The 22,326-nt window shown below is 38.7% G+C and overlaps 1 protein-coding gene across 8 annotated transcripts in view; it reads left to right on the forward strand.

Moving 5' to 3' along the window:
- Hecw1 (HECT, C2 and WW domain containing E3 ubiquitin protein ligase 1) overlaps positions 1-22,326 on the forward strand; it is a 287,293-nt gene that overhangs the window by 236,785 nt on the left and 28,182 nt on the right. For all 8 annotated transcript variants that reach the window (XM_021180044.2, XM_029468498.2, XM_029468503.2 and 5 more), the window contains 6 exons: positions 208-304; positions 5,270-5,353; positions 6,282-6,391; positions 11,540-11,660; positions 12,380-12,493; positions 13,300-13,452. In XM_021180044.2, coding sequence (XP_021035703.1) covers positions 208-304; positions 5,270-5,353; positions 6,282-6,391; positions 11,540-11,660; positions 12,380-12,493; positions 13,300-13,452 — 679 coding nt within the window. The remainder of the gene's footprint in view (positions 1-207; positions 305-5,269; positions 5,354-6,281; positions 6,392-11,539; positions 11,661-12,379; positions 12,494-13,299; positions 13,453-22,326) is intronic.

Consider the following 22,326-nt stretch of genomic DNA (forward strand, 5'->3'; position numbering starts at 1 on the left):
GATAACCACTCAGATCCAATTCACTTTCACTCATATCTTTTAAGATAATAATGCTATTGTGTCCTGGTTTTATACAGAAGGTTGGCTTTCTTAAGAGTACTTCAAATGATTGCATTATTATGCCTATTATTATTATGCCTATTACCGAGTGGGCATTTTATGGTCACCTTCCTCAACCATTGTTCTGCATTTTCTTTTCTGTTTCAGCATACAATGACAAGATTGTGGCATTTCTTCGCCAGCCAAACATTTTTGAAATGCTACAAGAACGTCAGCCAAGCTTGGCAAGAAACCACACACTCAGGTAGGTGTCATCTCCCAACCCTAGAGCACTTGATCCTTCCAGGGTTTTTTCTCAGGTTGTAAAGCAACACTGAGGAGAGGGGCCAGTGAGGTTTATGCCACCTTTCATCTCTGTGTATAAGTTTTAGGTTGAGTACTAAAATGGAAGGGTCTAATGTTCTAGAAAGTTTCTCAAAGAAGGTAGTCCTATCAAGTTATATAATGTTAAAGTTATTTCCACTGACTTGGAGGAAAGCAGACAGGGAACAACATAGCTTTTATAAACATTGCATGTGTGTGTGTGTATACAACATAGCTTTTATATACATTACATATATATGTCACTATCTAAATTATTTTTAGTTTTGAAATATAATTGTTCCATTGCTAAAACAATTAGGTGACAACCTTCAAAAATAAGCAAACACAAAGTATTGTGTGTATGCTAACTACTTAAATCCTATTATATGTCAGTCATGTTAAATATTCTTTGCTCCTGTTTTTTTAGTGTTTTATTTATTCCAAATGTTGTACTGCCTTCTCAGACACCCCTCCAAAAGTTCTTCACCTCACCCCCATCACCTTCGCCACTGACAGGGTGCTCCCCCACCCACTCCAATCACTCTCCCCACATCCCTTTCCCTGGAGCTTCAAGTCTCAACGATTAAGCACAAACTCTCCCACTGAAGCCAGACAAGGTAGTCCTCTGCTACATATGTGCCTGGGGTCACAGATCAGCCCATGTATGCACTTTGGTTGGTGGTCTAATCTCTGGGAGCTCCTAGGGGTCTGGGTTAGTTTATACTGTTGTCTTCCCATGGAGTTGCCATCCCTTTCAGTTCCTTCAGTCCTTCCTCCAACTCTTCCATGGAGTCCCCGACTTCAGTCTAATGGTTGACTATAAGTATCTGCATTTGTCTCAGTCACCTGCTGGTAGAGCCTCTCAGAAAACAGCTATGCTAGGCTCCTGTCTTCTGCCATCCTGATGGTTGAATTTATCTTGATTTTCAGAAATTTCTGCCCTCTGGCTGAAGATGAGTCTTTACAATGCAATAGGGACCTTCCATCTTTCACAGCATTCTCAAAGATAATACTTGGATAATATGGCAGGCAGAGATTTTAATATAATTATATCATTTTCCTCTTCCATTTCCTCTTTTTAATATATCCTTTCTTGCTCTTTTTCAGATTCTTGGCCTTATTTTTCATTATTTCTTATTATATAATACATATTATATAATGTCTACATATATTATATATAATATATATTCATAGATACAACCTGTTCAGTATGTGCAGTGTTACTTGTTCAGGGTTGATGGTTTTGTACTGCATAACCAACTGCTTCTCTTCCTTAAGGAATAGCACTTCTCCTGCTCTAAGCATCCCTTGTTACCTATAGGCCTTTATCTGGGTTGAGGCAGTGACATCATCTCATGATTCAGCTCATGTTTAGGCAGTCATCTTGGTGAGACTTTATGGGTGTGGCATCTAACAATCCAAGAAGACACAGCAATCTCACAGCAATCTCCCTGTTCCTCTGCCTCCTGCAATCTTTTCACCCACTTTTCTGCAATGATCTCTGAGCTTTAGTTACAAGGAGCTGTTGTGTTGTAAATGTATCCGTTGGGACTGAGCTCTAAAGGTCTGCATTTTGGTTCGTTGTGATTTTCTGTAATAGTTTCTGCCTGTTGCAAAGAGGAGTTGCCTGGATGAGAGGTGGGGTCTGCATTTATCTGTGGTATGAAGATAAATGTATAATACAGTTAGGGATAATACTGGTTTAGTAAAGTGGTAGTTTTAGGCTCACCTCAAAAATCGGTGATTTCATAAACCCAGCCCAGTTACATATGTATGCAATGACAATTAGTGACAGAAAAAAGACCATGGTTTTGGAAGAAAGCAAGTAGGGGTTTGAAACAAGACAAAGGAAGGAGGAAATTATATAACTCTATGATAATCTTTAAAATACTAATAACTTTAAAAGTTTTGGATTTTATACTTCAGCAGCAATTAGCCAACTTTTCTAACAATAATCAACCACAAATGTCATTGTATATATTCACAGTAACTAAATATGCATTCCAGAATTACTTTCAGGTATATTTTAAAAGAAAAAGCTAACTAGTAAAGTTGTAATGTTGTCAGCCAAACATTAGACAGAGCTTGAAGAATCCTGCAGAAGAGGCAGAGGAAGGATTATAGGAGCCAGAGGAGTCAGTTCTGTGACTTTCCTTGCAGTGTCCTCCACCCCTCTGACTAATTCAATCCATCTTCCCCTTCTTTGCTCACTCTCACCCCAGGAATTGTCCCTTTAACTTTACTTGTTTCTGCCATACTAAGGATATGTACTCACATCTGAAGGTTTAGTGCTAGGAAAAAAAAAAAAAGTTCAATTATACAGCTGTTGGTTACCACCAAGGTATAAGTGACCCATGGCCCTACTGTGTACCTTTAGGGTTATCATGGCCTGAAGATCATTGTTGTAGTTCATAAGCATCATAGCTTGGTAGGACTGTTAGTCACTTCCTTCCTTTGGAAGCTTGCATGGTGCCTTCTGGTTGCTTTCCTTCTTTAGAAGTTTTCAGGTCAGATCCATCTCAGGGTCCTCTAGTCCCTGTTTCTTAAGTGCATGGTGTCTTCAGCAATAGGAGTTTACTTTGCACCTCTGCAGAGGAGCCAACATCAGTAGCAATAGCCTATAATATTTTGGGAGACTTTTGGAAAATCCTGACCAACAACTCAAATGAGGGTTTCTATGCCTAGTTTTGGGAAGGTGGTGTTAAATGGTCATTGGCTCTTGGCGTGGGCATTGTCAGCCCAGATGAGTAAATTCCACTTAAACTATATATGCATATTCATACACTGACTTACTTACATATATTATAGGTATTTTTAGGTAGAGAGTTAAGGAGTTGGGCTTCTGTTACTCTCTGAAAAATATGTAGACAAGCCTTATTTTCCAAACCCCAGTTAGAGAAGCCACCATGAACATCCCCAGGTTCTGCTTATAGCAATTACTTCAGTAGTATTTTATCTCAAATGAGGTTGGATCCCAAGTCATGGCCCTGTTCAGCAACATCTTGCATATTTTAAAGAGCCCTCAAAGATTTCCCTTACCTTTAAAAAAAATCTCTATTCTACAATAATAATTACAGGAAAGAAAGTCTTCAGTTTTAGAGGGAGTGGGGATGCATGGGAGGTATTTGAGGGTGGAGAGATAATAGTAGAAATGGTATAAGTACAGTACTCATATATGAAATTCTCAAAAAAATAAGTTAAATTAAAAGCTTAATGTTGACTGTTGTGCTGTAAACAGCTAAAAGATAGACTCAGCCTATATGTTCATCAATAGATGAATGGATAAAGGAAAACAATACATACATACAACAGAATTATATTTGGCCATAAAGAAAAAATAGAAGCATGACATTGAAAGAAAATGAGTAGACCTGGAAATTATTTTAAGCAAAAGAAACCATATTCTTAAGACAAATATTTAATCTTTTCTTCGTACGTAGATTCTGAACCTTAAGTTTTAGATACATGTGTGGAAAGGGCTCACTTACACACTAGTGGGCTTCAGGATTATGTTGTTATAAGATGGTATAGACCTAGATGTCCATTCATCTGTTGATGGACATTTGTTTTACTACCACTCTGGAGATATTAGGAATTAAGGCCTTTTGTAGAATGATGCTGTGTAAGACTCTGTCTTCTGAACCACACTGTATACCTCCATAAGATCAACTGTGTCTACTTGCCAGAGTCCATCACACATTAGACTACCGACATTCTCACCATGAAGGATACGTCAGCCACTTCTCCCAGTTATTTGCAATTCTGCCCTAATGCATGTGGGCTCAGGGTTTCAGAGAGGGCCTTGAATATATAGGGTGGGGAGAACTAGAGGAAGGAGACTTCATTTATTAGTCTGTAGGAAAGACATCACCCATACTCCAGTGCAGCTGTTCTGGGGTCTCCCATGGTCCTGCAGGCAACCCCTTACCCATGATGCATAAGTAATACCAATAAATATAATGGTTAACTATGAAAAAAAAAAGCTTAAATTAAATGCCTGTATATTTGGAGTCAATGTCAGAGAGAGAACAGCATTGCACTGGCAGTAGTCCCCGCTAGGGTAAACCAAGTGAAGGGCATATGTGATATCTTCATATTTTCATTTTTAATTATTTTTAATTGTGCCTTACCTGGTATAAAAATACAAATTTTAATTAAAAAATTAAAAATAAATTTTAATTAAAATTTTAATAAATTTTAATTAAAATTAAAATTAAAAAATAAAAATTAAATATTTAAAAATAGAGCAATCCTTAAATTTTCCCCAAATTTAGCTGCAAAAAGGCAAACTTAACTCATTTAAGTCATGGATATATGGGGGATTACTGAGGGTAGTGGTGTTTCTATAATCAGGAAACAAATGGAAAAGTCAGTTGGAGCAAAGTCAATACTCCTGACCTTAGACTTACTTATAATTTTCCAGGTTAGAGTTGGACATCAGAATGGGTAACCTGCAACTAAACCAAGGCAGACTGAGGTCTATGCTTTGACTAAACCTGGATGTCCTGGTCATTCTAAAGCTCTAAGGCTCCCTCTGCTCCCATTGTGGCATTATACATTTTCTATCAGGCAGGAAGATTTCCCTAGAGACGATCTTCACTTTGTCCTCTCATGACTTCTAATATACCTTGAGCCAAGAGAGGTCTTTTTACAGTCCCCCCTTGCTTTACTGTGGTCTTCTCTATCTCAAGCAGACTCTGATTTTGCTATGCTCAACTTCAGAATCTATGTGAGTCTCAAAGCATCCTAGGAATTCAAAGATGACCTTTGAGTATTATGAAATGCACCAGATATTGGGGGAATGCTGTTAACCATGTTTCAAAAAATATAAAAATAAAATGATTTATTTATTCCTTAGCTTTTGAGTTGATATGTAATTCTTACTTTCTTTTCAACTTTATTCTAGGGAGAAAATCCATTATATTCGGACAGAGGGCAATCATGGGCTTGATAAATTGTCCTGTGATGCAGATCTAGTCATTTTGCTGAGGTAAGAGTTTGGACCTGAGACCTTCTTGAAAAGCTACAGTGGAGAGGTTGGAGAAGGAATTGGAGCCAGCCTGAAACACTTTCCGTTTGCTCTAGGAGATAATAGAAGCAGAGATTCAGTCTTTGATTGGCAGCACTTCCTGTGCATCCTCTTTGTACAACTAGAGCATTAGGAGCTGTTATGAGTGTCTTATGCTGCCACCTTTGCTCCTGGATCTGAGACTGCAGCACCAGCCCCCACCTGGCTTCCCTTTAGTTCTACCCACCTTTAGCTCCAGGAGGTGATGCTACCAGCCCCACCCCCAGCTTCCCTTGAATCTGAGAATAAAAGACACCCACACAGTTTGTTCCTTTACAACTTGCCTTCCTGGCACAATTGTTAGGTGCTGGTATCTCCCTCCTGGAAAAGCATACCCTTACCAATTTATTATTTCCATCTCTCCACCTTCCCTAAATTTTAGTGGCTAGTCCCACCTATCCCCTTTCAAATATCCCTGGCCACACACCTATAGCAGTGGCCGCAGGCCACAGTTCCCTACTCCCACCCCACTTCTGCCTCCTTACCCCAAACCTCACATGGTTGCTACATTCTTCTTTCTCCAAACCATAGCAGAAAAAACCCTCTCTCCTTCCTTGTGTCTGCCTTTTCCTCCTGGGACCCAGAATTCCTGCCTATACCTTCCATCCAGTAATTGGTCCCAGGCTTTCTTTATTGACAAATCAAGAACCAATTAAGGAACAGGACCTTAGCATCAGAACTGCCCCCTTCAAGGGGCTGTGAAGTTCTTAATGGAGACTTTGTTGTTGGGCTAATAAAGGATTAAAGAACCAGAGAATTTGCAAGTCGGGATTCGAACTGCTCTTTCAAAGTCTGTCTATACTTTCTCATGGGGAGACAGATAACTAACTTTCCTCTTTTTAACCTTTAGTCTCTTTGAAGAAGAGATCATGTCCTACGTTCCCCTGCAATCTGCCTTCCACCCTGGATATAGCTTCTCTCCCCGCTGTTCACCCTGTTCCTCACCTCAGAACTCCCCAGGTAACTTGGAATTCTGGTCTAGTGTCACCTAAGTGGTCCTGTGTGTTTTCACTAACTGAAAGAGAATACAAAACAGTTGTATTTGTGTGTTCTCTCTCTCTCTCTCTCTCTCTCTCTCTCTCTCTCTCTCTCTCTCTCTCTCTCTCTCTCTCTCTCTCTCTCTCCATTCTAATCAAAAGTACACTGTAAATCAGGTATTGACAAATTAAACTGCTGCTTGTTTTGATAGTTTCCCCAAGCTACAGTGGGACATGTTTATGTTTCTAAATGGTTGAGAAAGAAAATGAGAAATATTCTAATAACTATCCCAAACTAGCCTAAAGCTCATGGTTATATTGAGATAGCCTCCCAGATGCTGAGATTACAGGAGTGTGTCATCATGCCCAACTGAACAATAAAATGAAACCTCGGTATCTCTAAGTGATGATTCTAGAAATCTGCCCAGGCTTAGTTATATTTGTATTTTCTGTGGGAGTTTCATACTTAGAGCAGTAGATATGAGCAATGCTAACAAAGCTGTTTTGCCTTAAACGCCTACAATATCTACTCTCTGACCCCTAATAGAGCTGGATCCCCACCTTACCTGTCATTGAGCCCCAATGGCTGCTCGAAGCACTTCAAAGGCATTTGTTACAGGCAAAAGCAAGTTTGCATAGCAGTGCTGTGCAGGTCCTTGTTTATTTCAACAAAATAATTAAATGTTGACTGTCTGATGCTGTGGTCATACAGTATCTGCATTGTTCTTCAGATTTGTCTAAGTTTTTTGGTCTTATAAATGTTCCTTCTAAGAATGTTGCTTTATACAAACATATACGACAAAAGAATATTTAGGGCTATTTCAGAAACTGTTGGAAATTCTGTTCTAATCCTAAACCCATTTTCATTGATTTGTTTTCAAATGAAATTTAAGGAAGGCTTTTTAAAATCAAGCACTCTAACCAATTCAATCCAATTACATATCAGTTTTGATATTTATATGCTGAGGAAAGACAGGAGGAAAATACTAAAAGGTGTTTGTCCTCTGTAATAATTCATTTCTTGCAATAGTCTACAAGCGAAGCTTGTTCAGGCAGCATCCATTTGCATAACATGCCATGACACGATGCACAGTGCAAAGAATACATGTAGTGTGTTCAGACCAAAGCTGCAATACGGTGGTGTGGAGTACAGGAGAGTTCTGCCAGATGTACTGAGGACTCGTTTGGTTTTGAATTAACTTTTAGTTGTGTGTTCAGAAAAAAATTCCACAGCATCCACCATCAGTTACACAGTTCATGAAATATTGATCTAATATAAACCCCTAAATGTGTGAGTTCTAGCTTATAAGCATGTTTCTCAAATAAGCAACAGTATCAATATAGAAGAATGGAACATTACAAATGCTAAGGTCCTCTTGGCTCATTCTACATTCAATCATTTCTCAACGTCAACTGATAAGAAAAGCTTTTATTTAGTTTGTTTTATCTTAATACGTTTTTGTCTGTGTGTCATGCCAAAATCTGTATTTTTTATTAATTTTGCACAGATTTCTCCCATGAGTATATTTATTTATTTTTAAATTTCTTTTTTTCACATTTTTATTAGATATTTTCTTCATTTACATTTCAAATGTTATCCTGAAAGTCCCCTATACCCTCCCCCCGCCCTGCTCCCCTACCCACTCACTCTCACTTCTTGGCCCTGGCGTTCCTCTGTACTGGGGCATATAAAGTTTGCTAGACCAAGGGGCCTCTCTTCCCAATGATGGTCAACTAGGACATCTTCTGCTACATATTCAGCTAGAGATACAAGCTCTGGGGGTACTGGTTAATTCACATTGTTGTTTCTCCTATAGGGTTGCAGACCCCTTCAGCTCTTGGGTACTTTTTCTAGCTCCTACATTAGGGGCCCTATGTTCCATCCTATAGATGACTGTGAGCATCCACTTCTGTATTTGCCAGGCACTGGCAAAGCCTCACAGGAGACAGCTATATCAGGGTCCTTTCAGCAAAATCTTGCTGGCATATGCAATAGTGTCTGGGTTTGGTGGATGATTATGGGATAGACCCCCAGGTGGGGCAGTTTCTGGATGGTCCATCCTATTGTATTAGCTCCAAACTTTGTCTCTGCAACTCCTTCCATGGATATTTTATTCCCTATTCTAGGGAGGAATTAAGTATCCACGGGTTGGTCTCCTTTTTGATTTTCTTGTGTTTTGGAAGTTGTGTCTTGGGTATTCTAGGTTTCTGGGCTAATATCCATCTATAGGTGAGTACATATCAAGTGACTTCTTTTGTGATTGGGTTACCTCACACAGGATGATATCCTTCAGATACATCCATTTGCCCAAGAATTTCATAAATTCATTGTTTTTAGTAGCTGAGTAGTACTCCATTGTGTAAATGTATGAAATTTTCTGTATCCATTCTTCTGTTGAGGGACATATGGGTTCTTTCCAGCTTCTGGCAATTAAAAATAGGGCTGCTATGAACATAGTGGAGCATGTGTCCTTATTACCAGTTGGAACATCTTCTGGGTATATGCCCAGGAGAGGTATTGCTGGATCTTCCGGTAGGACTATGTCCAGTTATCTGAGGAACCAGACTGATTTCCAGAGTGGTTGTACAAGCTTGCAATCCCACCAGCAATGGAGGAGTGTACCTCTTTCTCCACATCCTCGCCAGCATCTGCTGTCACCTGAATTTTTGATCCTAGCCTTTCTGACTGGTGTGAGATGGAATCTCAGGGTTGTTTTGATTTACATTTCCCTGATGATTAAGGATGTTGAACATTTTTTCAAATGCTTCTCAGCCCTTCGGTATTCCTCAGTTGAGAATTCTTTGCTTAGCTCTGTACCCCATTTTTAATGGGGTTATTTGGATTTCTGGAGTCCAGCTTCTTGAGCTCTTTGTATATATTGGATATTAGTCCCCTATCAGATTTAGGATTGGTAAAAAATTCTTTCCCAATCTGTTGGTGGCCTTTTTAACTTACTGACAGTGTCTTTTGCCCTACAGAAGCTTTGCATATTTATGAGGTCCCATTTGTCAATTCTTGATCCTACAGCACAGGCCATTGCTCTTCTGTTTAGGAATTTTTCCCCACTTTCTCCTCTATTAATTTCAGTGTCTCTAGTTTTATGTGGAGTTCTTTGATCCACTTAGACTTGAGCTTTGTACAAGGAGATAAGAATGGATCAATTTACATTCTTCTACATGATAACCGCCGGTTGTGCCAGCACCATTTGTTAAAAATGCTGTCTTTTTTCCACTAGATGGTTTTAGCTCCCTTGTCAAAGATCAAGTGACCATAAGTGTGTGGATTCATTTCTGGGTCTTCAGTTCTATGCCATTGATCTACCTGTCTGTCTCTGTACCAGTACCATGCAGTTTTTATCACAATTGCTCTGTAGTACAGCTTTAGGGCAGGCATGGTGATTCCCCCAGAGGTTCTTTTACTGTTGAGAATAGTTTCTGCTATCCTAGGTTTTTTGTTATTCCAGATGAATTTGCAAATTGCCCTTTCTAACTCAGTGAAGAATTGAGTTGGAATTTTGATGGGGACTGCATCGAATCTGTAGATTGCTTTTGGCAGTATAGCCATTTTGACTATATTAATCCTGCCAATCCATGAGCATGGGAGATCTTTCCATCTTCTGAGATCTTCTTCAATTTCTTTCTTCAGAGACTTGAAGTTCTTATCATACAGATCTTTCACTTCCTTAGCTAGAGTCACACCAAGGTATTTTATATTATTTGTGACTATTATAAAGGGTGTTGTTTCCCTAATTTCTTTCTCATCCTGTTCATCCTTTGTGTAGATAAAGGCCAGTGATTTGTTTGAGTTAATTTTATATCCACTTACTGTGCTGAAGCTGTTTATCAGGTTTAGGAGTTCTCTGGTGGAATTTTTAGGGTCACTTAAATATACTATCATATCATCTGCAAATAGTGATATTTTGACTTCTTCCTTTCCAATTTGTATCCCCTTGATCTCCTTTTGTTATCGAATTGCTCTGGCTAGGACTTCAAGTACTATATTGAATAGGTAGGGAGAAAGTGGGCAGCTTTGTCTAGTCCCTGATTTTAATGGGATTGCTTCCAGCTTCTCTCCCTTTACTTTGATGTTGGCTACTGGTTTGCTGTAGATTGCTTTTATCATGTTTAGGCATGGGCCTTGAATTACTGATCTTTCCATGAGTTTTATCATGAAGGGGTGTTGGATTTTGTCAAATGCTTTCTCAGCATCTAACAAGATGATCATGTGATTTCTGTCTTTGAGTTTGTTTATATAGTGGATTACGTTAATAGATTTCTGTATATTAAGCCATCCCTGCATTCCTGGGATGAAGCCTACTTGGTCATGATAGATGATCATTTTGATGTGTTCTTGGATTCGGTTTGCGAGGATTTTATTGAGTATTTTTGCATCAACATTCATAAGGGAAATTGGTCTGAAGTTCTCTTTCTTTGTTGGATCTTTGTATGGGTTAGGTATCAGAGTAATTGTGGCTTCATAGAATGAATTGGGTAGAGTACCTTCTGTTTCTATTTTGTGGAATAGTTTGAGTAGAGTTGGAATTATGTCTTCTTTGAAGGTCTGATAGAACTCTGCATTAAACCCATCTGGTCCTGGGCTCTTTTTGGTTGGGAGACTATTAATGACTGCTTCTATTTCTTTAGGGGAAATGGGACTGTTAAGATCATTAATCTAATCCTGATTTAACTTTGGTACCTGGTATCTGTCTAAGAAGTTGTCCATTTCATCCAGGTTTTCCAGTTTTGTTGACTATAGCCTTTTGTAGTAGGATCTGATGATGTTTTGGATTTCCTCAGGATCTGTTGTTATGTCTCCTTTTTCATTTCTGAATCTTAATACTTTTAATTATCCAAGAAATGAACAAGTCAAAGTAATTTTCATGGAGGTGCTTTTACTAGAAACACACTTGAATAATTAAAGTGGAAAATATACACTTTCTGATCAGGATCCACTTTTCTCTTTGCTATCTTACTTGTGTATAATATAAAAGTTATTGCATTGTAGCAATGAAAGGGATTTCATAGAGATGGCCTCTAAGGCTAAGGAAATGCTTCCATGGCTCTGCTGCCACCCTACACAGTTGTTCTTGAATGAAAACCCATGACAATCACCGTGTGCTTCTCTCTACAGGTTTACAGAGAGCCAGCGCAAGAGCCCCTTCACCATACCGAAGGGATTTTGAAGCTAAGCTCCGCAATTTCTACCGAAAACTGGAAGCCAAAGGATTTGGACAGGGTCCGGGTAAAATTAAGTAAGTACCTAGGACTGGGCCCTAAATTAAGGGAGTTACCTTTTTTATCTATTCAGTTTTTGCATCTTGAACATTGGACATACTAATATGGTAACATTATGGTCTGAAAGGGATGACTAGAGAAATTAGAAAATTGGAGGAGAAAAAAAATAATGTGCAAGTAATTGGAAGGGAGAAGATAGGGAAGGGGAGGAAAAAGAGAACGAATTATATATTTAATACAAAGAGGTACATGGCATCAAAAACAGACCTTTCCAGAAAACAGAGACCCTTAACCCAAACTAAAATCTTATATTTCCATTCATGTAAAAGTAATCAAAGAAATTTTTATGAATTATTTGCAACTTTGCAATCAAGTCCAAGTAAAAACAATGTTACATGCCCTGTGTGTTCATTATTTTAATTTAAAAGCTGAGCTCAAATTTAAAATCCTAACTTAAGATACCTCCTAACCTAAGATACTTGATACCACTTAACAAAACAATAACTTTAAATACAGTTGGGTTTGTCCAATGATAAGCATACATGTGTTCTTTGAGTACCAGCATTTTGAATGTGTCAAGCCCAGTACCAAACTGACAGTACCTCTGTCTTGTCTTTTCCTCTCTCCTTAGAAGCTAATGAGTGAATTTATAATAATGAGTACTCATGATTGACATGCAACAGTGTTCAGTACCCTGATGTCACTGCTTCCATTCACCATGACTTTTTATTCTCAGGCTCATCATCCGTCGGGACCACTTGTTGGAGGGGACCTTCAATCAAGTGATGGCATACTCGAGGAAGGAGCTCCAGAGAAACAAGCTCTACATCACCTTTGTTGGAGAGGAGGGGTGAGGCACCAGAAGCTTCATACAAATCAGAGTGGGAAAATCAAATCCTAGGCATGAGAGGCAATGTCTCCCAGGAAAGAACAGAGTGGATACAAACCATTGGCCTAAAGTGGCTCTAAGCATAAACTCTTAGTAAACTTTCCTTTCCCCGGGCATTCTAAAGCTTTGGGACTCTTTCTCTTTAAAGAAAAAGGAAAAAGAAAAAATTCTGAGTTACTGGTATATCCCAAAGTCTGAGGTCCCAAGACTAAAGTATAATATAAATTAAAATTCTGAACAATTGGACATTTACTTTATAGGTGGCGTACATTTCTGAGAATGAAAAACACCAAAACTCTTCACCCCAAAATGCATATGTCAAATTACATACCATAGTTTTCATGTGCTTTCTGTGACTTCATTAATTACCTACATGTGCAATTCAACTACCTTAAAGGCAAGTGAAATTGACTTGTAAGCTTGTATAAATGCACACACATACACACACACACTTTTGTAGGAATTTTTTCTTATGCTCCCACAGCAAGGCCCTCTTTACAATGGGCTAGCTGTGTGTTTTATCTTATAGATACTTGATAGTTGAAAAGGGGAAGTAGAAATACAATTGTCGTAGGAGTTCATTTGTAGACATTTGGTTTAAAAGTACCACAGAACCAATATTGTCTTCTATAAATTGATACTACTACTTGGAGTTCACTGCAAAGAGGAGAGACTGCTTCTCAGATCCCATACCTGAAAGTCCTCACTAGGTCATGGATAAAGACTATCATAAAACTGAACTTCCTGGACCTGTGCTTCCTTTGCAGGCTGGACTACAGTGGCCCTTCTCGAGAGTTCTTCTTCCTGTTGTCTCAGGAGCTCTTCAACCCTTACTATGGACTCTTTGAGTATTCTGCAAATGACACATACACAGTACAGATCAGCCCCATGTCAGCATTTGTAGAAAACTATCTTGAATGGTAAGGTCTCTAATGCTCACTTTCTCATATTTAAAATTTGTTGTCTTTTTGAGTTAAAAGTCAGTAACATTTCTCTAGGAAAACTGCATTTGGAGTAGTTAGCCAGGAATAGTTGGATCCCAAGAGCCAAAATCCTAAGTTAACACCCATAGAAGCAAGAATACTAATCATTACAGAAAATGTAAGATATTACAGATAACCAAAGACATTGATGTTATAACAACTGTCAATTGATATAAGATAGAAAAATTGCTTACTTAAAATACTCTAAGAAGACATAGATCATAAAATTGATAATGCTGCTATGAACATAGTGGAGCATGTGTCCTTATTACCAATTGGAACATCTTCTGGATATGTGCCCAGGAGAGGTATTGCGGGATCCTCCGGTAGTACTATGTTCAATTTTCTGAGGAACCACCAGACTGATTTCCAGAGTGGTTGTACAAGCTTGCAATCCCACGAACAATGGAGGAGTATTCCTCTTTCTCCACATCCTCTCCAGCATCTGCTGTCACCTGAATTTTTAATTTTAGCTATTTTGACTGGTCTGATGTGGAATCTCAGGGTTGTTTTCATTTGCATTTCACTGATGATTAAGGATGTTGAACATGTTTCAAGTGCTTCTCAGCCATTTGGTATTCCTCAGTTGAGAATTCTTTGTTTAGCTCTATACCCCATTTTTTAATGGGGCTATTTGAATTTCTGGAGTCTAGCTTCTTGAGCTCTTTATATATATTGGATATTAATCCCCTATCAGACTTAAGATTAGTAAAAATACTTTCCCAATTTGTTGGTGGCCTTTTTGTCTTATTGACAGTATCTTTTGCCTTACAGAAGCTTTGCAATTTTATGAGGTCCCATTTGTCAATTCTTGATCCTACAGCACAGGCCATTGCTCTTCTGTTTAGGAATTTTTCCCATGTGCCCATATCTTCAAGGTTTTTCCCCACTTTCTCCTCTATTAATTTCAGTGTCTCTAGTTTTATGTAGAGTTCTTTGATCCACTTACACTTGAGCTTTGTACAAGGAGATAAGAATGGATCAATTTGCATTCTTCTACATGATAACCGCCAGTTGTGCCAGCACCATTTGTTGAAAATGCTGTTTTTTCCACTGGATGGTTTTAGCTCCTTTGTCAAAGATCAAGTGGCCATAGGTGTGTGGATTCATTTCTGGGTCTTCAATTCTATGCCATTGATCTACCTGTTTGTCACTGTACCAGTACCATGCAGTTTTTATCACAATTACTCTGTAGTACAGCTTAAGTTCAGGCATGGTGATTCCCCCAGAGGTTCTTCTACTGTTGAGAATAGTTTCTGCTATCCTAGGTTTTTTGTTATTCCAGATGAATTTGCAAATTGCCCTTTCTAACTCAGTGAAGAATTGAGTTGGAATTTTGATGGGGATTGCATTGAATCTGTAGATTGCTTTTGGCAGTATAGCCATTTTGACTATATTAATCCTGCAAATCCATGAGCATGGAAGATCTTTCCATCTTCTGAGATCTTCTTCAATTTCTTTCTTCAGAGACTTGAAGTTCTTATCATACAAATCTTTCACTTCCTTAGTTAGAGTCATACCAAGGTAGAAAATGGTTGTTTTATACAAAATATTCTTATTAAAGTTTTTGTTCCACCAACTCCTTAGTTTTGTGTTTTTATGGGAATCCCATAAAAACACAAAACTAAAAGCCATAATATATATGCAAAGAACCCGAAAGGTTAAAAAAGAGGAAGAGGAGGAGGAGGAGGTGAAGGAGATGAAGGAGGTGGTGGAAGAGGAGGGAGAGCTGGGGAGAGAGAGAGAGAGAGACAGAGACAGAGAGACAGAGACAGACAGAGAGAGAGAGAGAAAGGAGGAAATAGCCTCACAAAACATTATGAGGCAAAGAACCTCCAAAGATGCCGTTGAGTTGATTTTGTGTTGGCCATCTACTGCTGGGTATAGGGCCAGCCCTTAAGAGTGGTCTGTATCCCCAGTGAGACATTTCTATTGGAAAGAACGAATTTTTATTTGTGAGCTATTGAAGATGGCTTCTGAGTTAGGGATATATGTTTGTGTCTACTTTTCTCAACACTAGGACTTCATTTGGTGCAGACCCATGCAGACCCTGTACATGCTGCCACAATCTCTGAGTTTGTATGTACCCTGGCCTTATGTGTTTAGCGGGCCATATTTCATTGTATTTCACAGGTGTTCTTACAATTTTCCCACATCTTCTTTCACAGGGTTGACAGAGTCCTGAATGGAGGGATTTGATGGAAACATTCCATTTAGGATGGAATGTTTTAGTCTCTCACTCTCTGAACATAGTCCAGCTTTGAGCCTCTGTACTTGTTCCCATCTACTAAAGGAGTAAACAACTCTGGTGATAGCTGATCAAGCCACTGATCTATAGATATAGCACAATGTTGTTCAGAGTCATGTTATGGTTTGTTCAATCACCAAACAACCCAGGCTATTGCAAAGGTTATAGGTTGCTCTCCACAGACTGACAGTAACGCCACATTGCTGAAGACAGCACCTACACAACTCACTGAACATAGAGAAGTCAAACTGGTGCTACCTAAAGCTCCATAGACTGACAGTAATGCCACATTGCTGAAGACAACACCTACACAACTCACTGAACATAGAGAAGTCAAACTGGTGCTACCTAAAGCCTTTAACTGTGTTCATGATACTGGAAAGTGCTCTTCATGCTGCCAAAGAAGAAAGATAAACACTAACCCAGCTACAAACTCCAGTATACAATGATGATCTGCCTGTATCTTGCACTAGTGCAATATTGACACAATGTTTGTAAAAGTAACCAACCATTACCTGCTTGGATTTAAGGCCCACTCCATGACACAGATCCCATATCTGACACTGCTCAAGTGACCATAAAATATATTTTTATTATGTCAGGTGTGGGTTCAATCACATAGAGTGGGCCTTAAATCCAACCAAAAAGTGGTTATTTACCCCCAAAACAATTGTGCCATTACTACATCAATACATATTGTAGACAGGTTGCTTTTGTAGGTCTCAGGATTTTGGAGCTGGGTAATACTGAGGATTACTTTTCTTCTCTGGCAACATGCAAAGTCAGTTTCAGTACCGTGGATGCTAGTCAGTAGGGGGTGAAGGTTCTAGTCAGGCACCAGCTATATTTCTTCATATTCAATGACATAAGTAAGTAATGTCTTCAACAAAAGGTTCTTTCTTACCTCACCATCATCTTGTGAAGTTAACTAATAACCTTGAAAATATTCTGTGATGATTGTCAGAGGATATAGGACATGTTTAGCCAATGACTTGCCAGGATGTAACTTATTCCTGACACTGGATAATTTACTTAGTGGCATAAGATTCTACTTGGGACATTTTCTCCCCTATTATACAGTGACTTCATATAAATTACTTTTAATTATGTATATATTTTAGAAAGCTTCCACAGTAGTAAACTTCAATATGGCTTTTTAAAACACCTTAATGTTAGTTACCCCTTTCCATATTCCTTCCTTTATTTTGTCCTCCCATAACCCTCCTTTTTTTTAATCCTGCTAATCTAGTTTTCCCTTTATCTCTTTATAACACTATATTCCCTTCCTTGAAAGGTTCCTATTTACCTCCTGGTCACTTCCTAGCTACTAACTTCTTAGTTACAATTGAAACATACATATCTGAAACTTAAAAACTAGCATCCATATATAAAAAGAAAATGAAATATTTGTCTTTTGGTGATTGGGTTACCTTACTCAAGTTGTCTGTTTCTAGTTCCAATTATTTACCTGAGTTCTTTTTTATCCTTTTACTTATATTTTTCACTTTTCATTTTTAAAATTGAAATAGCATTATATTATATCACATTTCTTCTCCCTTACCTCCCTCTAATCCCACCCAGTTAACCTCCCTTAAACTCCTCCCATGCCCCAACACTCTCAAGTTGATAGTCTTTTTTCTTTTATTAGTATTGCTACATACATTATAAATATATGTGTGTGTGTGTGTGTGTGTGTGTGTGTGTGTGTGTGTGTGTGTGTGTGTAGGCACAAATATACATCAATACAACCTATGGAGTCAATTTTTGTTATGTATAAATGGTTTTAAGGCTTACTACTATGCATTGGATATCCAGTGAAGAAGATCATCCCTAGGAGAAGCAAATTCTCCTTTAGTCCTTTGTTACATTTAGTTCTTTGTCTAGGGATGGGCCACCAAGAAAATTTGCCCATTCCATGTTAACATGTTCATTGAGATTGACATTGCCCTTGTATTGTTTATGCAGCCATTTCTAGGAAAGACTTTTCACATCAGACTTCCTGGTATTATGGTTTGTAAAATCTTTCCACCTCTCCTCATTGATGTTCCCTGAGTCATAGATACAGGACCAATGGATAAGATGTATCCATTGGGGCTGGGCTCCCCATGAACTCTGGTTCTCTATATTGTGTATTGTGTGCAGTTATGTTCTTCTGTGACTGACTCCATTTTTGTTGTTGTTGTTTAGAGAGAGAGAGAGAGAGAGAGAGAGAGAGAGAGAGAGAGAGAGAGAGACTTTTTTATATACATATATTAATCATTCCAATCTTTACATCTCAAATGATATCCCACTTCCCGGTTATCCCTCCACCAATGCCTCATCCCACATCCCCCCTCACCCTTTCCCTTTACCTGTATGAGGGTGATCCCTCACCCATCTACCCTCTCCTGCCCCACTGCTCCAGTATCCCCCTACACTGGGGCCTCAAACCTCCCCAGGACCAAGGGCCTCCACTCCTATTGCTGTCAGGCAAGATCATCCTCTGCTGCATCTGTATCTAGAGCTATTGTTGGTGGTCTACTCTCTGGGAGAACTGGGTGGTCAGGAAAGCCTATGTTGTTCTTCCAATGGTATTGCAACACCCCCCCCCACTCCTCCAGTTCTTCTGCCAGCTCTCCCATGAGGTTTCCTGAGCTCAGTCTGATGGGTGACTTAAAGCATCCACATCTGCATTGGTCAGTTTCTGGCTGGACCTCCCAAGAAACCACCACACCAGGTTCCTGTCAGCAAGCACCTCTTGACCACATCAAAAATGGTTTGGAGTCTGTGGACATGATGGATATCCAGGTGGGGCAGTCCTTGGATGGCCCTTCCTTACTCTCTGTTCCATTTTTTATCCCTGTTCTTCCTTTGGACAGGAACATTTCTGGATTAAAAACTGAGATGGGTGGGTGGCCCCATCCCTAAACCAGGGGCCGTGCTTATCTACAGAGGTAGTCACTATAGGTTTAATCTACACGTTCTCTGCACATTTAGGCTAAAGTCATCCCCATTGAGTCCTAGGAACCTCACGTTTCCCTGGTGTCTGGAACCCTCCAGTGACTATCCCCAGTTCTTCATCTTTCTTGCTAGATATTTTTGTTCTATTTTCTAACCCTCTGTACCTCTCTCACATCCCCTCCAGTTCCTAATACTGCCTCCCCCTCCTCCCTCCTTCCTAGGACCCCCTTTCCCTTCACCTTCCACAATCATTCTGTTCCCCCCTCAATAAAGGACTGAAGCATCCACACAGTTTTTCCTTTCTTCTAAGTGGGTTGTATCATAGGCATTGTGAGGTTTGGGTCTAATATCCACTTATCAGTGAGTACATACCATGTATATTCTTTTGTGTCTGGGTTGCCTCACTCAGAATAGTTTCTAGTTCCATTCATTTGCCTAAGTATTTCATGAAGTCATTCTTTTTAATCACTGTGTACTCCATTGTGTAAATGTGCATTTTCTGTATATGTTTTTCTGTTGAGAGACATAAAATTAACTCAAATAAATCAGTAATCTTCCTTTGTACCAATTACAAACAGGCTGAGAAAGAAATTAGGAAAACAACTCCATTCAAAATAGCCACAAATAATATAAAATATCTTGGTGTGACTCTAACCAAGCAAGTGAAAGATCTGTATGACAAAAAGTCAAGTCCCTGAAGAAAGAAATTGAAGATGACCTTAGAATATGGAAAGACCTCCCATGTTCATGGATTGGCAGGATTTAGTAAAAATGGCCATTTCACTGAAAGCAATCTACAGATTCAATACAATCCTCATCAAATTTCCAACTCAATTCTTCATAGAGTTAGAAAGAGCAATTCTCAAATTCATTTGGAATGACAAAAAACCGAGGATATTGAAAACTATTCTCGACAATAAAAGAACTTCTGGGGGAATCACCATCACTGATCTCAAGTTACACTATAGAGCAATAGGGATAAAAAAAAATACCCTGCATTGTATTGGTACAGAGAGAGGCAAGATGATCAATGGAATAGAATTGAAGACCCAGAAATGAACTTACACACCTTGATATTTTGCAAAGGAGCTAAAACCATCCAGTGGGGAAAAAACAGAATTTTCAACAAATGGTGCTGGTTCAACTGGCAGTCAGCATGTAAAAGAATGCAGATCGATACATTCTTATCTCCATGTATAAAGCTCAAGTCCAAGTGGATCAAGGACCATCACATAAAACCAGATACACTGAATCTAATAGAAGAGAAAGTAGGGAATAGCCTCGAACACATGGGCACAAGAAAAATGTTCCTGAACAGAACACAGATTAAGCTCTAAGATCAAGATTCAGCAAATGGGACCTCATAAAATTGCAAAGCTTCTGTAAGGCAAAGGACATTGTCAGTAGGACAAAAGGACAGCCAAGAGACTGGGAAAAGCTCTTTACCAACCCTATGTCCAATAGAGGGCTAATATCCAAAATATACAGAGAGACTTCTTTGATGTGAGGTGTGGTAGCTATACTTACCTTTGGGTATAATGATAAGATCTAGGAGATAGTAAGGAATTATGCGAGACTAGCAAAGTAGCTGTAATAGACACTTTGCTAAGGTTTGTGACCTCAGTAGTTCTGAAAAGCTGCATTGGTTTTCAGTACCAAAAATGATTTTCCTCCTGTTGAGTGGGTCTTAAGTCCAATTAGATAGTTTTCCATTCCCACCAATATGTGAATGACACTGCCACATTAAGCATCTCATATCATGATGGTGATTGCTGTGATTCATAGATATTGTAGCTGAGTAGCACTGTTTAATTGTTTAGCCCTTCACTGGAAGGTTGCATGTTTTCTGGAACCATGTACAATAGATTTCAGGAAAGTGGCTTTCAAGTAAGATCCAGCTTGAATAATCTGAACCCCACATCTTAAGTATGCAGTATATTCAGCAGTTAGTTGTTTCCAATTTCTGGATGTTATGAATATATCAAAAACAACTGATCGAATCTAAGAAGACATTAAAATGATCATCCATCATGATCAAGTAGGCTTCATCACAGGGATGCAGGGATTGTTCAATATACAGAAACCCATCAATGTAATCAGCTATATAAACAAACTCAAAGAAAAAAACACATGATCATCTCATTAGATGCCGAGAAAGCATTTGACAAAATCCAACACCCATTCATGACAAAAGGCCTTGGAAAGATCAGAAATTCAAGGCCCATACCTAAACATAATAAAAGCAATATACAGCAAACCAGTGGCCAACATCAAACTAAATGGAGAGAAACTTTAAGTAATTCCACTAAAATCAGGGACTAGACAAGGCTGCCCACTCTCTCCCTACCTATTGATTGTAGTACTTGAAGTCTTAGCCAGAGCAGTTAGAAAACAAAAGGAGATCAAAAGGATAAAAATTGGAAAGGAAAAAGTAAAAATATCACTATTTGCAGATGATATGATAGTTTATATAAGTGACCACCAAAATTCCACCAGAGAACTCCTAACCTGATAAACAACTTCAGCAAAGTGGCTGAATATAAAATTAACTCAAACAAATCAATAGCCTTTCTCTACACAAAGAATAAATAGGCTGAGAAAGAAATTAGGGAAACAACACCCTTTACAATAGTCACAAATAATATAAAATACCTTGGTGTGACTCTAAGGAAGTGAAAGATCTCTATGATAAGAACTTCAAGTCTCTGAAGAAAGATATCGAAGATCTCAGAAGATGGAAAGGTCTCCCATGCTCATGGATTGGCAGGATTAATCAAAATGGCTATCTTGCCGAAAGCAATCTACAGATTCAATGAAATCCCCATCAAAATTCCAAATCAATTCTTCACAGAGTTAGAAAGGACAATTTACAAATTCATCTGGAATAACATCAAATAACAAAAACCTAGGATAGCAAAAACTATCCTCAACAATAAAATAACCTTTGATGGAATCACCATCCCTGACCTCAAGCTGTACTACAGAGCAATTGTGATTTAAAAAAAAAAAAAAAAAAAAAACAACAACCCTGCATGGGACTGGTACAGTGACAGACAGGTAGATCAATGGAATAGAATTGAAGACCCAGAAATGAACCCACACATCCATGGTCACTTGATCTTTGACAAAGGAGCTAAAACCATCCAGTGGAAAAAAGACAGCATTTTCAACAATTGGTGCTGGTTCAACTGGTAGTCAGCATGTAGAAGAATGCAAATTGGTCGATTCTTATCTCCTTGTACAAAGCTCAAGTCTAAATAGATCAAGGAACTCTACTAGAAACACTGAAACTTACAGAGGAGAAAGTGGTGTAGAGCCCTGAACATATGGGCACAAGGGAATAAAATTCCTGAACATAACACCAATAGCTTGTGCTGAAAGGTAAGAATTGACAAATGGGACCTCGTAAAATTGCAAAGCTTCTGTAAGGCAAAAGGACACTGTCAATGACAGCCAACACATTGGGAAAAGATCTTTACTAATCCTAAATCTGATAGGTGGATAATATCCAATATCTATATATAAAGAACTCAAGAAGTTGGACTACAGAAAACCAAATAACCCTATTAAAAATGGGGTACAGAGCTAGACAAAGAATTCTCAATTGAGGAATATCGAATGGC

Source organism: Mus caroli, unplaced genomic scaffold (genome assembly GCF_978045245.1).
Source record: "Mus caroli unplaced genomic scaffold, Mus_caroli_1 scaffold_15, whole genome shotgun sequence".
Lineage (NCBI taxonomy): Eukaryota > Metazoa > Chordata > Mammalia > Rodentia > Muridae > Mus > Mus caroli.